Raw genomic sequence first — 12,500 nt, 5'->3', positions numbered from 1 at the left:
ATTTGCAGTTCTTTTGTTTTTCCCTCACTTCAATTCAGAGGAAGAAGGAATAGAATATGCCTTCTTTTTCGCTCACATATACCATAAACCATTGAATCAGCTTCTGAACTTACTTTCTGCCCATACAATTTCTGGGGGTAAAAAAACCTAACAATCTCAGAGTCGACCAGTTGCACATCAGTAGCGCACTCATCCCCCACTCAGATAAGAAGAGTCCTTGACCTTTTGACCCTGAGTGTTCCTTCACAGCGCAACGGCGGGCTCTTCGGCAACCACCTCAACCACATCAACGGGGACCACCGGCGCTCCTCGGGCCACCAGACTAACGCCACACAGCGCCCCCTGCAGGTGCAGCCGCCGCCCCACTACGCCCACATGGAGCAGCCAGTGGGACGCCTATGCCGAGCCAACGCCATGTCCCACCCTAACCACCACCACCAGCACCACCACCACCACCACAACTCCTACGGCAAGTCGCCCAAGTCCACCAACATCAACCTCAACAACGCCAACGTGTCCAGCCTGCCCAACGGAGGACACCACCGCTACTATGAGCATGCGCCTGCCAACGGCTACCCCGGCCACCACGGCTCCTACTACGACTATGACAAGGCCCGGACGCCACAGGGACAAAGGTGACCACACACTGACCCTCAGCCATCTCTCTGTTCAGCTGTTGAAATGGGTGAAGCGTCACGTGTTGAGTGGAATTGATTTAACAAGAGAGAATTAGATTAGTTCTCAGTGGTTTGTGGGCTTGGAGGCTTCAAATAAACCTCAAATGCACAACATAAGTTAAGGTTATAGTCAATGTAAACTATAACCTTTAAACTCTTCCGGTCCCTCTCCTAAGTCCTTACCTGAGGGACTTTCTGAGTCCCTCACAGTCATGTCCACTGTCTCAGTGTGTGATGTCACCACATTGGATTTGACCCAATATAACACCCTGAGCTAGGTTAGCATGCTAGGTTAGCATGCAATGTTAGCATGCAGGAAGTATAAGCCATAAGGACATTATGTGTATCATTGCAGATTTCCCCGAAGGCAGGAAACAGTGTGTTCTTATCAAACTCTTGTCACTGACCTATAGGCAGAAACCCTGTAAGACCCAAAACTGACCAATCATATGCTGCCCATCCCATAACTGACAAATAGCACTCTTGTTCAATGACAGTCCATTCCATAACTGACCTATCGCACATTGTCTCAAGACTTCCCATTCCAGAATAGGTCAATACCTTTCTTTGGTATACACCTCAGGGTTGTGGTCAATCTCATTTACATTACTGTCAATTCAGAAAAACAAATGATTCACAATTGTGTGAATTAATAGATTGAATTTCTAACTGTAATTCAAATGGAATTGACCCCCAACAATGGCACACACCTGCCATCCTGCTCTCTCCTCTTCCTTCAATAATACATATATAGGAATGCTGTATATGGTTCATATACTGTCATATACTGTATGATATATATGTCACACTCTGTCTGTTCTCTCTCCTCCTCCTCCCTTTCTCCTACCTAACCAAAATGCTTTCTCTCAACCATCCCTCTGCTTTCTTGGATAGAAGGCGCTACTATGAGACCTATGTTAGGTATGTTATTTTCCTAGGTATGCCTACAGCAGTACAGTATGTTTCTGCAACAAAAGGGGAACATTTTCATTTTGATTTCGTTTTCGTCTTTTGGTCCGATGAGTGACCACGTCCCTGCTAAGTGAGGGCCGCGTGTGCTGTCCAGTCATCCCTCTTCCTGCCTCCCTCCCTCTCAACGAGGACACGTTGTCTCTCCGTGACCCTTATGTTTGGGGAGCGATGGGGAGAGGGCATGGGTGGCCAGCACACTGCCTAGACCAGTCTTGCTGTATGCATGTGTCTGCTAGGAAGGAGAGCACCGCTAACAGAAGTGAAGTGCTTTGCCTTGAAGGACGACTCGGATGCTCAAACCAATGGATATGTATGGAAACTTACCTTACTCCCCCCTAAAGCCTCACTTCCTAAGAAGCCTACTACCAGTAAATAAACCACCTCCTCTAAAAATGTATTTGATTCACTTAATGCTATGCTATGATGCGTTACAAGGGGATGTAAGTTTTGATACATCTGATTGAAGACTTCAGAATGCCAGGCAACCCTAGTTCTCCTTTGAGACTGTCCCCCAGTGAAACATTGCGTGATGTTCTTTATTGTAAATCTGCACAGCTGGCACTTCTTCTACCTGTTGTCTTGACGAGGCTGTGGTGGTAGATGAGGGCGTTCTGTTGCATCGCTGCCCCCTGGAGGCTTGCGTCTGCATGGCAGTGCATGGCCCTGTACCCCCCCTAACCCCGCATGCAGCGTCACACCCAGCACTCTCTGACCTCTGAACCCTGACCTCCCACCAGGGCCCATGGAGGAGACCGTGGCCACCCCACCATCCGCAGGGAGGAGGAGTTGGATGAGGACCGCTACTCTGGAGAGTACTACAGCGGGGAGGAGTTCTATGAAGATGACAGCATGCTGTCAGGAGACAGGTACCACCCCACCCTCCATACCCTAACGTACCATTACCAAGACAACAACAACTTGGAATTAGGAAATAGTTTGCGTGAAATATATACAGCAACTGTTATTTCGATTTTTCTCCTCTCACTTTATTGAATTTTGTTGAATGGCTTTTGAGTGTAGCGCTGTCTCCCATGTCTTTCATATGTGAGGGAAAAACCGACTACTGTACTGTACAGTGTTTAACAATGAGCTTTAGACAACGAGTCATACTGATCACTTCTCCAATGGTCGACCAATTGTCTTTCAGGAGGTCCTATAAGGAATACCTTGACAGGTACCAGAACAGTGACGCTGAATACGAGACTCCCAGAGGTTACCATCACCCTGACAGTTACTATGACGATGACGAGCAGCCCCTCTACCACGATCCAAGAAGGTCACCGAAGAGACGGTTGCTTCCTGCCACACCACAAGGTAACTCCCTTCCCAGCGTGGAGAATGTCTCTAAAGGCCTCTACGGGCTTCTGTTTCACTTTTGAGACTAGCACTCTGTCATTCATACTTTTGCGTAGCCTGTGCACAGCGGTGTCATTACATTTCTGTACACACTTCTGGTGGCTTTCATATTACAGATGACATAATGAATGGTCTTGTCTGCAGTCAAAGTATGTTGGCAGAAGTCAGACTGCACTGTAGGCTAGTGTCTAGTAAACAAAGGCTGCTTGTATTTACCTCAGGATAGTTTGTTGGTTTCCCGGTGCTTTATGAAGACTTCCAGCCAGGAGAGCATAAGGAGGTGGTCTTTGTTTTGCAGCTTTATGTTTGCTACCTCCATTCACTAACCAACCCATCAATAGTGTGCAACGTCTATGCGGCCGGTAGCTCATCGAGAAATCTAGATAGGTGTGCGACACCCAACAGTTGTGTGACCTTTGGGAACCTACGCAGACACCCTGGTTGTGCTGTTGTGGATGAAGCATCAGGCATTGCCTTAAGGCAAGCTAGTGGCCATGCAGCAATCATCAGAAAATGCAGAGCTAAAAACTATAGTCTGGAATGGTCATACAGTAGTCAGATACTTTAGAAGCAAAACACATCAAAGAGCAATTCACCGTCAGGTTTTGTTGATTCACTCATGAATTTGTTTAATTTTCCCATATTTTTCATACTCTTCTTCTTGAATATTTTTTGGGGGTGAAATGTGGTTTCAGCTGCCACTTACAGTATCGCATGTATTCAGTATTCCCTGCATGAGTAGTCACACTCACTGGCCTCTCCACCCCTCACTCACTCAGGTAACAGGAGGCCGTCCTTCAACTTTGAGTGTTTGCGCAGACAGGGCAGCCAGGACGAGCTTCCACACCAACGCACTGCTCTACCACTGCACCTAATGCAGCATCAGGTAACACACACACACACACACACACACACACACACTCACACACACACACACACACACACACACACACACACACACACTCACACACACACACACACACACACACACACACACACACACACACACACACACACACACACACACACGTCCCCAGATATTATCCAGGGGATATGGGGAGTAAAAATAAAACAGAACCGGGGGACAAGAACAAGAGGCGGACGGGAGAATATAAATAAAACATTGTATAATTTGTCAAATAAATAGGTTTCTGTGAAACTCTTTAACTAAAAATGCCTCTCAAATAAAAAGGAGAGTGAATGTAAAGTAATGTAATGATAGTATTTAATAATAGTATGTAATTAAGTAATTATGATAGTTAACAGATAAACAATGTAGCAAGTAAAGTAAAGGCCAAACACAATATTAACAAACACACTGAAAGTCAAAACTATCAACACCGGTACACACTACGACCTGTAGTACCATACAACAGCTGGAGCTAACCCTAACCCTAACCCTACGACCTGTAACCATACAACAGCTGGAGCTAAAACCTTAACCCTAACCCTACGACCTGTAACCATACAACAGCTGGAGCTAACCCTAACCCTAACCCTACGACCTGTAACCATACAACAGCTGGAGCTAACCCTAACCCTAACCCTACGACCTGTAACCATACAACAGCTGGAGCTAACCCTAACCCTAACCCTACGACCTGTAGTACCATACAACAGCTAACCCTAACCCTAACCCTAACCCTACGACCTGTAGTACCATACAACAGCTGGAGCTAACCCTAACCCTAACCCTACGACCTGAACCATACAACAGCTGGAGCTAACCCTAACCCTACGACCTGTAACCATACAACAGCTGGAGCTAAAACCTTAACCACACAGACAACTCAGGAGAGAAAGTAACCACATATATTCCCCAAATGTGTCCAGTTTATCAAAATAACCCGTTTATATATCTGATCTGACGTTTTTTTCCGTCTTCTGTTCGCTAGCTACATTACAGCTGCGTTCGTAAATTCGCCCTGGAAATCTGATCAGCACTCATGGAATGCCTCTTGTCCAATCAAATTACCTGGTCCCTTTATGACGTTGAACCCAGTGTGCGCTCCGGCGCTCTCAGAGCGAGTTTACGAACGCACCCTGCGTTGCTTACATACTGTACCTTCACTTACGGAGTTCGACAGAAAGGACATAACATAATTACAAGTTGTAAAATGATTTGGGGGGGCAATATCTTTAGCTAGCTCAAGTAACTAGTTTACTATATTGTTGTCTTAGCAGTTGGTAAAAGAACAGGATTAAAATAAATATATATGAGCAATAACATATCGTGGGCTTGCTGCAGCAAGCACAATACAACCAACTTGTCCGTCTGAAGCGACAATACTGGGATCATTCGTGATTGGGCTACAATCAGTCAAATACTAGGCGAACGTGTGTGTAAGACACGAATAAACTTGGATTTCATGCATTTCAAGTGGCATATTTCTAATCATGATGACGTAGACATGTCTAAGAATGCATTTCACCATGTTAATTCGCAGTATAGTGAAAATACCACCGCTCATCCGTGATCAGACTTAGCTGGGGTGCTGCAGCTGAAGAGTATCAAATAGAGTGCAAAAAAGCAGCATCTGCACACTCACACTTTATTGCAAGCTTTCGGTCCCCAGGCTATCGGACAATGTAAACAACAGCTGTATGACAAGTTTGTATGACGCACAGGGTTGCCAGATGGGATTGACAAATTACAGCCTAAACTTTCTATAACCTCTAAATCCAGTAGCCCATTCGGCGGTAACCCGGTCCATCTGGCAACCCTGGACGCGCAATGCATTTGGGGGATTCAGTACCCCAGAAGTGTCCAGTCGTATCGTACTTAAATAATTCAGAAAATATAGTATGTATATACTACATTTCTCGCATACTCAAATCTTGCATACTGTACAGTGTGAACGCTCTCGCATACTCAAATCTACGTCATATCTAGTATGAGTAGTATGCTAGTATGCTATTCCGAACACAGCCCCAGCCTTTTATCCTCCACCCTTGATCGAGCGATTGCACAGGTGTGCTCAATCAGGCCGTCACCATGGCGATAGGCAGGGAGGAAGGTCAATCACCCGGGGAGAGACACAGAAAACAAACAAAACACACACAAACACACTACGGACGTACACAAACACTACGGCCGTAACACACACACACACACACACACACACGCACGCAGGCAGGCAGGCATGCACACACGCACCAGTGCACTGCTTTAGATGACCGCTGCACTTTACATACTGTACACATGTCACACACACACAAACACACCCCTCACAGTGCACTACTCTACAGTATGTAAGGGCACCCAATGTTGCATGAATGTAAAACACAGTAACCTGTGTGTAGCGCTTCCATGTCCTGATGCAGCTGTGAGTAAGGTGTGTGTCTGGCCGCTCCTCCTCCCAGGTGATGGCCGTAGCAGGGCTGGACTCCAGCAGAGCCCACCGGCTCTCCCCGACGCGCTCCACCCGCTCCTGGGCCACGCCCCCCGCCACGCCAGCCAGTAAAGAGCAGTCGCCGTACTACACGCCTCTGATCCGAGTGGACCACCCACGCAGGGAGAGCGCGGGCAGCAGCCAGGTGTCAGTGCGTAAGAGCTCCTGGTACACAGACGACCCTGAGTACTGCCAGAGGACGTACTCACCTGTCCACCTGCAGGTTCCCCCAGAGTTCCGCAACCAGTACCACCAGAAGAGAGGCAGCGCCACCAGTCTGGTAGAGGCGGTGAGTCAGGGGGGGGGGTTGGGGGTGTTGTGGTGTAGGTGTCTAGGAGTTTTTTTCTTGACCACACTTATGTTAACCTGACTTACATTGTTTATTTTACAGGAGTGACTGCTGATTTAGGTGGTTTGAACTCTCAGACCCATTGAGTTTGAGATATCGTAACAGCAAACTGGAACGGATCCGTTCTAACACACTATCGGGTCTGTTTTCTCCTTTTGTTGAGCAGGTGTTGATATCAGAGGGCCTCGGGAGATACGCCAAGGATCCCAAGTTCGTGGCCGCGACCAAGCACGAGATAGCCGACGCCTGCGAGATGACTATAGATGAGATGGAGAGTGCAGCCAGCCACCTGCTGAACGGCGGGGTGACCCCGGGCGTCAACGGGGTCAACGTGTTCCCTGTTCTGAATCCACGGGACTATGACCCGCAGGACGCCACCGCCAGCTATAGCGACGAGGAGCCAGAGGTGGAGCCCCGAGGCCCCTACGAGGAGGACCTGGCTGATGAGATGATATGCATCACGACTTTATAGCATTAGCTGGAGAACACTACGAACTAGTATCCACTTCATAAACTACCGTCAGTGAAAAATAAAGAAGAAATGCATCTATTGGCTCACGACCAAAAGAAGTGCCTTTTACATGGAAGAGAAGGCACCTAGAGAAGAGACACACTGGCCCTGCTCATTCTCTCTCTCTCTCACTCACCTCCTGCTAGTAAGGCTAGTCACGTCTGTCAATCACACAGCCAGGAAACCGCTCCTGGTGCCAGGGAATCATGTTTGTCCCGCCCCCCCCCGAACCAACACTGGCACATAGGGGAGCATTCCCATCTGTCACAGGTCACGGCCTGGAGGTGACACACACACAGGTTCACCCAACAGCCAATCAAAGACAAGGACATGGCGTGTTAGTAAAGGAGATGGACCTATTGGCAGAGGTGTGAGACACTAGAGGGCGAGTTTTTAAGGGTGATGACAATCAGATGTAAGATGTCATTACCTCAGTCACTTTATTAAAGGTTTGGCATATCATGCAAGTTTTCAATGCAAGTATAGAAAGGCATATCTCCCAACCCCCCTTAGACATAGTGGAACTTGATCCCTAAATCATTGAAATAGAATTATAAAACTAATTGCTGTAGATGGGTCAAATTGTGAAGAGCAACAGTAGAGATTAACCAGTTTATGCAGATATGGAGATATCAGTCATATTTATGCAGGAGATATCAGTCATATTTATAGCGTCATCAAACTGGAGATACGTATATACTTTTGTGGCAACAACAGCATTTGTGATAAATGCACTAGCAGGCAGGTTATTTTTAATTTTAGAATAGCCTGATTAATATTTCATAGTAGATATACTGTACATGAATTGTATTATATAAACAACAAAAAAACTTTGTAAAGAGATGTTCTATATTTTGTAATTATGTAATCATTTAAAAGAAGATCAGCAATATGGAGCCTAACGAGTCCTGTTAGGAAAGCAGATTGGGGGTTCTTTTATTAGGTACAATATTCTGACTTTTATTTGCCTTTTCTTTTTTGCTCATATGCATCTTTGATTTGTCTGTGAAAACAGTTTGTTTTTTAAAGAGTTTATGCTTGTGCGACAACACAACTGCACAAGATATGCAAATGTCTTTGTTTTTACTTGCTTTATGATCATAAGAGTATATAAGTGTAACTCCACCAAACAAACACCAATTCCACACGGTTAATTAAGCCCACTTATGAATAACATGATGAAATGCTGAAATATTATAAAATGTGACAAAGAATTGTCTTTGCATATTTTGTGCAGGGGAGGTGCACAGGAAGGTAAAATGCTTACTGCATTGTCAATGCTGCTTAATTAGTTGATTTTGGAATAAATTAGGTGTCATCGATCCAAACTGAAATGCCTTCTGCTGCTGAAAGAAAACATGATAGTCAGAGATGAATAGGTTTCTCTTTTTCTTTGCTTGGACTGGGATTTTCCTTAACATATTTGTTGATCATGATATGATATTCCATTGATCCTTTAAACTGAATCTTCCTAATCACTCAGCCTTCATGTTGCTTGGGAGGCGTGTGTCAGAGCGTACATGGGCAGGCGAGGCATGCACACATCACATGTACACATCACATGTACACATCAGGGATGTTCACAGGAGAGATGGCCACATGAGGCATGTCCTAGGTGGGTTAACAGCAGGTGTGCTCATGTCAGGACATATATATATGGCATATTGGGCCTGATGTGTTGCAGCTGGAGAGAGGCTAAGCAATACTACCCCCCCCTGACTCTTTCAACATCTCTGGCTTCATACAGTATACCTCGTAAAGCACTGGGGACAAACATATCAGTCTCTCAACCAGTCTGTTTCCCACAGCTTCTCTTACACCATAGGGGATTGGTACTGGTCATTTGTGCTAGGTTCCTTTCAGAAAGAAAAACCCCACTCTTCTTGCTAACTACAGAAGTTTAAAATTACTGCACCACAATAGTAAACAAACTGACAAAAAGGATTACGATGTTAACTTTTTCAGGCGCTGCCCTGGAGAATGAGCCCAGAGGACGTGTAGGCCATGAGACCCATGAGACCTGCAGTTCATGAGTGTGTTCTGGGCTCTCAGTCAACCGAATACTGTAGTGGACATGTGGGTTTGTCACTTTGTGTGCACATTGAAAGGTTTGTCACTTTGTGTGCACATTGAAAGGGTTTGTCACTTTGTGTGCACATTGAAAGGGTTTGTCACTTTGTGTGCACATTGAAAGGGCTCTTTGAATTGTTTGTGAGTAAAAACATGTTATGGTCTTTTTGTTGATGACTATCTTGTGAAAGGACCAATGCGCATTCCAGGCACATTGTACTATTCGTAGCAATTACTGATAAACTGAAAATATGCATTATTTTGTAAACACTTTTAAAAAGTTGTGTTAAACTAAAGATAAAACCAACTGACTTTTACCTCATGTCAGGGATTCCTGAAAAAAGAAAAGAGAAAATGATTTGGTTCATTCTATACCAATGGAATTTAAATATTAGCACATAGCTGTTTGTCTTTGCACAAGTAACTGTATAGTGCTATTGTTTCTCCTTTTTTCTATACACATTTTGTGTGTATTAAGGTGAGACAATTTTGTACTTTTTTGTGACTGTGTGTATGGTTTAGTGAAATCTATATTTGTCATTTACGCCTCACCTTACATTGCTGGGACTAAAAGAATATGAAAAGAAAAGAAAAAAGAAAAAAATAACATTTTCAAGGTGCGCTGTTCCTCTGTTTGCAGGTAAAAAAAAAGAATCCAATGGTAATATACCAGTTTACAGAGAAACACTTATTAATTTAAACATTTTGATTAGTTTTTCATATTATTATAATTATTATGATTACTATTACTACTATTACTGTTCTTAAAGATGTATTAAAATAGAAGATAATGTAAAATATGTACAAACGTAAGGAAAGACCCATGGTAATGTTCTCTACTTGAAAGTCCTGATATTTGCTCTGTAATGTTTTTATTCAGTAAACATGATTTATCTTAGTAGCAAATGCTTTATTATGACCCTCTAGGTTTTGTATCAATACATTTTTTGTATTTTTCCATTTTATTTTGGCCTTGAATTTATTTGAATCGACACTGATATTTTATTTTCTAATGATTATTACTGAATAAACTTACACTGAAATTCTGCACTGTTTGTGAGAAACTATACTTTATGCACATTAATGATGGATGCAGATCTTTTATCACATTGACAGCATATTCATATTTACTATATACTATATACTAGATACATTTCATATGGTAGCCAAATAAACAAACACTCCAACATAACAATGTAATCTACCACTTTCAAATCAAACCCCCTGACTCCCAGCCCAAATGTTGTATTGTGTTAAGGGTAATAGGTGACCAAAGAAACTTAGAAAAGAAACTATTTTATAATTAATTTAATCTGAACAATGTTAAAAGCTATGAATGTACAGTATGGGTGACATTCTGTTTGCGCTGGTGCCAACAGGGGACATCTCTACATTCACATGGGGGAGACTTGGTTGTTGTCAGGGCCCATCGTAGCCATGATGGTCTGGTTGTCTGATACCGCCTCCTCCTCAGAGGCCCAGGGGTTTCTCCCACAAAGCAGAAAGGTCACTGCATGTTTCTGGAACTAAGGATGACAAAACAGCATAGACGACAACAAGTCAAATTCTTTCAAATACAGTGTTTGAGCTGCGCTTGCTTGCCTGGATGGAAGTTTAGTTAGTTGAGTTTATTTGGTAAGAAGCTAATTTCCATCTGTCATCCATTCCTGTTGGAATGTATGTAATTATCCCAAAACTGCTAACACACAGTTTCATTAAAATAATATCTCTATGACAAGACATGACATGATCCATTGGTTATATAAATGGGCGTTCTCATTGAATACCACTAGATGGTGTCAGTGTCCTACAGAGCCGTACATCCTGAAGTCATTCTACTAATTGTTTTTATTTGTACTGGGGAAACACACTGAGGACCAAGGCCTCTTTTGCAGGTGCACCCTGTCCACAATTATTACGCAATAACAAAACAAGACATACAAAATATAACACAGTTCAATACAGAAATCAACACATCATATTAAAGCTTTCAAAGCTTTCTTTCACCAAGGAGGCCCTCACTTAACACCCTAAATTGCCCAGAACATCCAACTGAATGTTTGTGTGCAGTGGTGTCATTAGTGTTCCCCCAGCTAGGTGCACTAGAACTCAAATCAGATCTACCCAATTCGGTGGAGACCTGGGGAACCTCAAGTTAACCAACTCTGAGAACAGGTTAAGTATGGTCTTGAATTTTAATAACAAGGTTAGGTAAACCTGGGAGTTTATGTTTCCACCATAAGATTATCTGCTATTAATCCAACATGTGTCAATCATTTTTGCTACAGATCTAGAGATATTGTTTGTAGCACCTGTTTGTTGAGGTAGATGTAGATTAGAGGGTTGTAGACAGTACTGCTCTTGGCCAGATATACAGGTACTGTCCCAACTAGCGGGTGGATCTGCATGTCTGGGTTAGACACCACCAGGAGGGCCAGACTGGCATAGGGCAGCCAGCTGATCAGAAACATCACCACCATAACAATCACCATGCTGGCCACCTTGGCCTCCGCCTTAGCTGTTGCACCCTCTTTAAGACAGCCCATCTTAGACACCTGGAAGAGGAGGCAGCTCAGTGGAAAACATCAGAATCACTATAGTAACTACACCCGCTGAAAGTAGACACATGACATACACAGTACAGGACACAGAGTTGCGCCACATACTACATGACAGCCGTCACACACATCCTTCAGGGCACAAGTGACCAGTGGAGGCTGGTGGGGGTAGACATCTGAGGACGGGCTCATTGTGATGCATGGAATGGAATGAGGACACTTGTTTAATACCGTTCATTATTCCATTCCATGCATTACAGTGAACCTGTCCTCCTCTGATGTCTACCTCCACCAGCCTCCACTGCAAGTGATAATCCATGGGCACCAGGAGAGGCCAGTGGAAGGGGACATTGGAGGACAAACTACAAGACAGACAGACAGACAGACTGTAAAGCTCACCCACTCACCTGTCGTAAGGTCCACATGAGCTTTGTGTAGGATGCCACAATGATGGTGAAGGGAACAGCAAAGCACAGTAGGAAGAAACACAGGATGTAGGAGACATTTTTGGGGTCACGGCTGTGCCAGTCTGGGGCACAGGATGTCCTCACACCCTCTAGCTCATATCTGCCCCAGCCAAACAGGAGGGGAGGGGTGTTCCATAAGAATGACCAC

At 44.3% G+C, this 12,500-nt stretch overlaps 2 protein-coding genes across 2 annotated transcripts in view; one reads left to right on the top strand and one right to left on the bottom strand.

Annotated features, from left to right (window-relative positions):
* Positions 1 to 7,218, top strand: part of cacna1da (calcium channel, voltage-dependent, L type, alpha 1D subunit, a) — a gene marked incomplete at both ends in the record, with an annotated part of 88,448 nt that extends 81,230 nt beyond the window's left edge. Inside the window, 7 exons of the mRNA XM_080548046.1 lie at positions 250 to 635; positions 1,572 to 1,598; positions 2,387 to 2,515; positions 2,824 to 2,963; positions 3,785 to 3,891; positions 6,369 to 6,686; positions 6,913 to 7,218. Coding sequence (XP_080404172.1) covers positions 250 to 635; positions 1,572 to 1,598; positions 2,387 to 2,515; positions 2,824 to 2,963; positions 3,785 to 3,891; positions 6,369 to 6,686; positions 6,913 to 7,218 — 1,413 coding nt within the window. The remainder of the gene's footprint in view (positions 1 to 249; positions 636 to 1,571; positions 1,599 to 2,386; positions 2,516 to 2,823; positions 2,964 to 3,784; positions 3,892 to 6,368; positions 6,687 to 6,912) is intronic.
* A 3,503-nt stretch (positions 7,219 to 10,721) lies between these two features.
* The window catches only part of LOC308173081 (parapinopsin-like), a gene marked incomplete at both ends in the record, with an annotated part of 2,689 nt that continues 910 nt past the window's right edge, over positions 10,722 to 12,500 (bottom strand). The window contains 3 exons of the mRNA XM_080548045.1: positions 10,722 to 10,853; positions 11,640 to 11,882; positions 12,293 to 12,500. The exon at positions 12,293 to 12,500 is cut by the window's right edge and continues 124 nt beyond it. Coding sequence (XP_080404171.1) covers positions 10,722 to 10,853; positions 11,640 to 11,882; positions 12,293 to 12,500 — 583 coding nt within the window. The remainder of the gene's footprint in view (positions 10,854 to 11,639; positions 11,883 to 12,292) is intronic.

The sequence above is a fragment of the Nansenia antarctica genome (assembly GCF_963989245.1).
Source record: "Nansenia antarctica genome assembly, chromosome: 18".
NCBI lineage: Eukaryota > Metazoa > Chordata > Actinopteri > Argentiniformes > Microstomatidae > Nansenia > Nansenia antarctica.
Note: the sequence above shows the minus strand (reverse complement) of the source record. Positions and strands in the feature narration are given on the sequence as shown.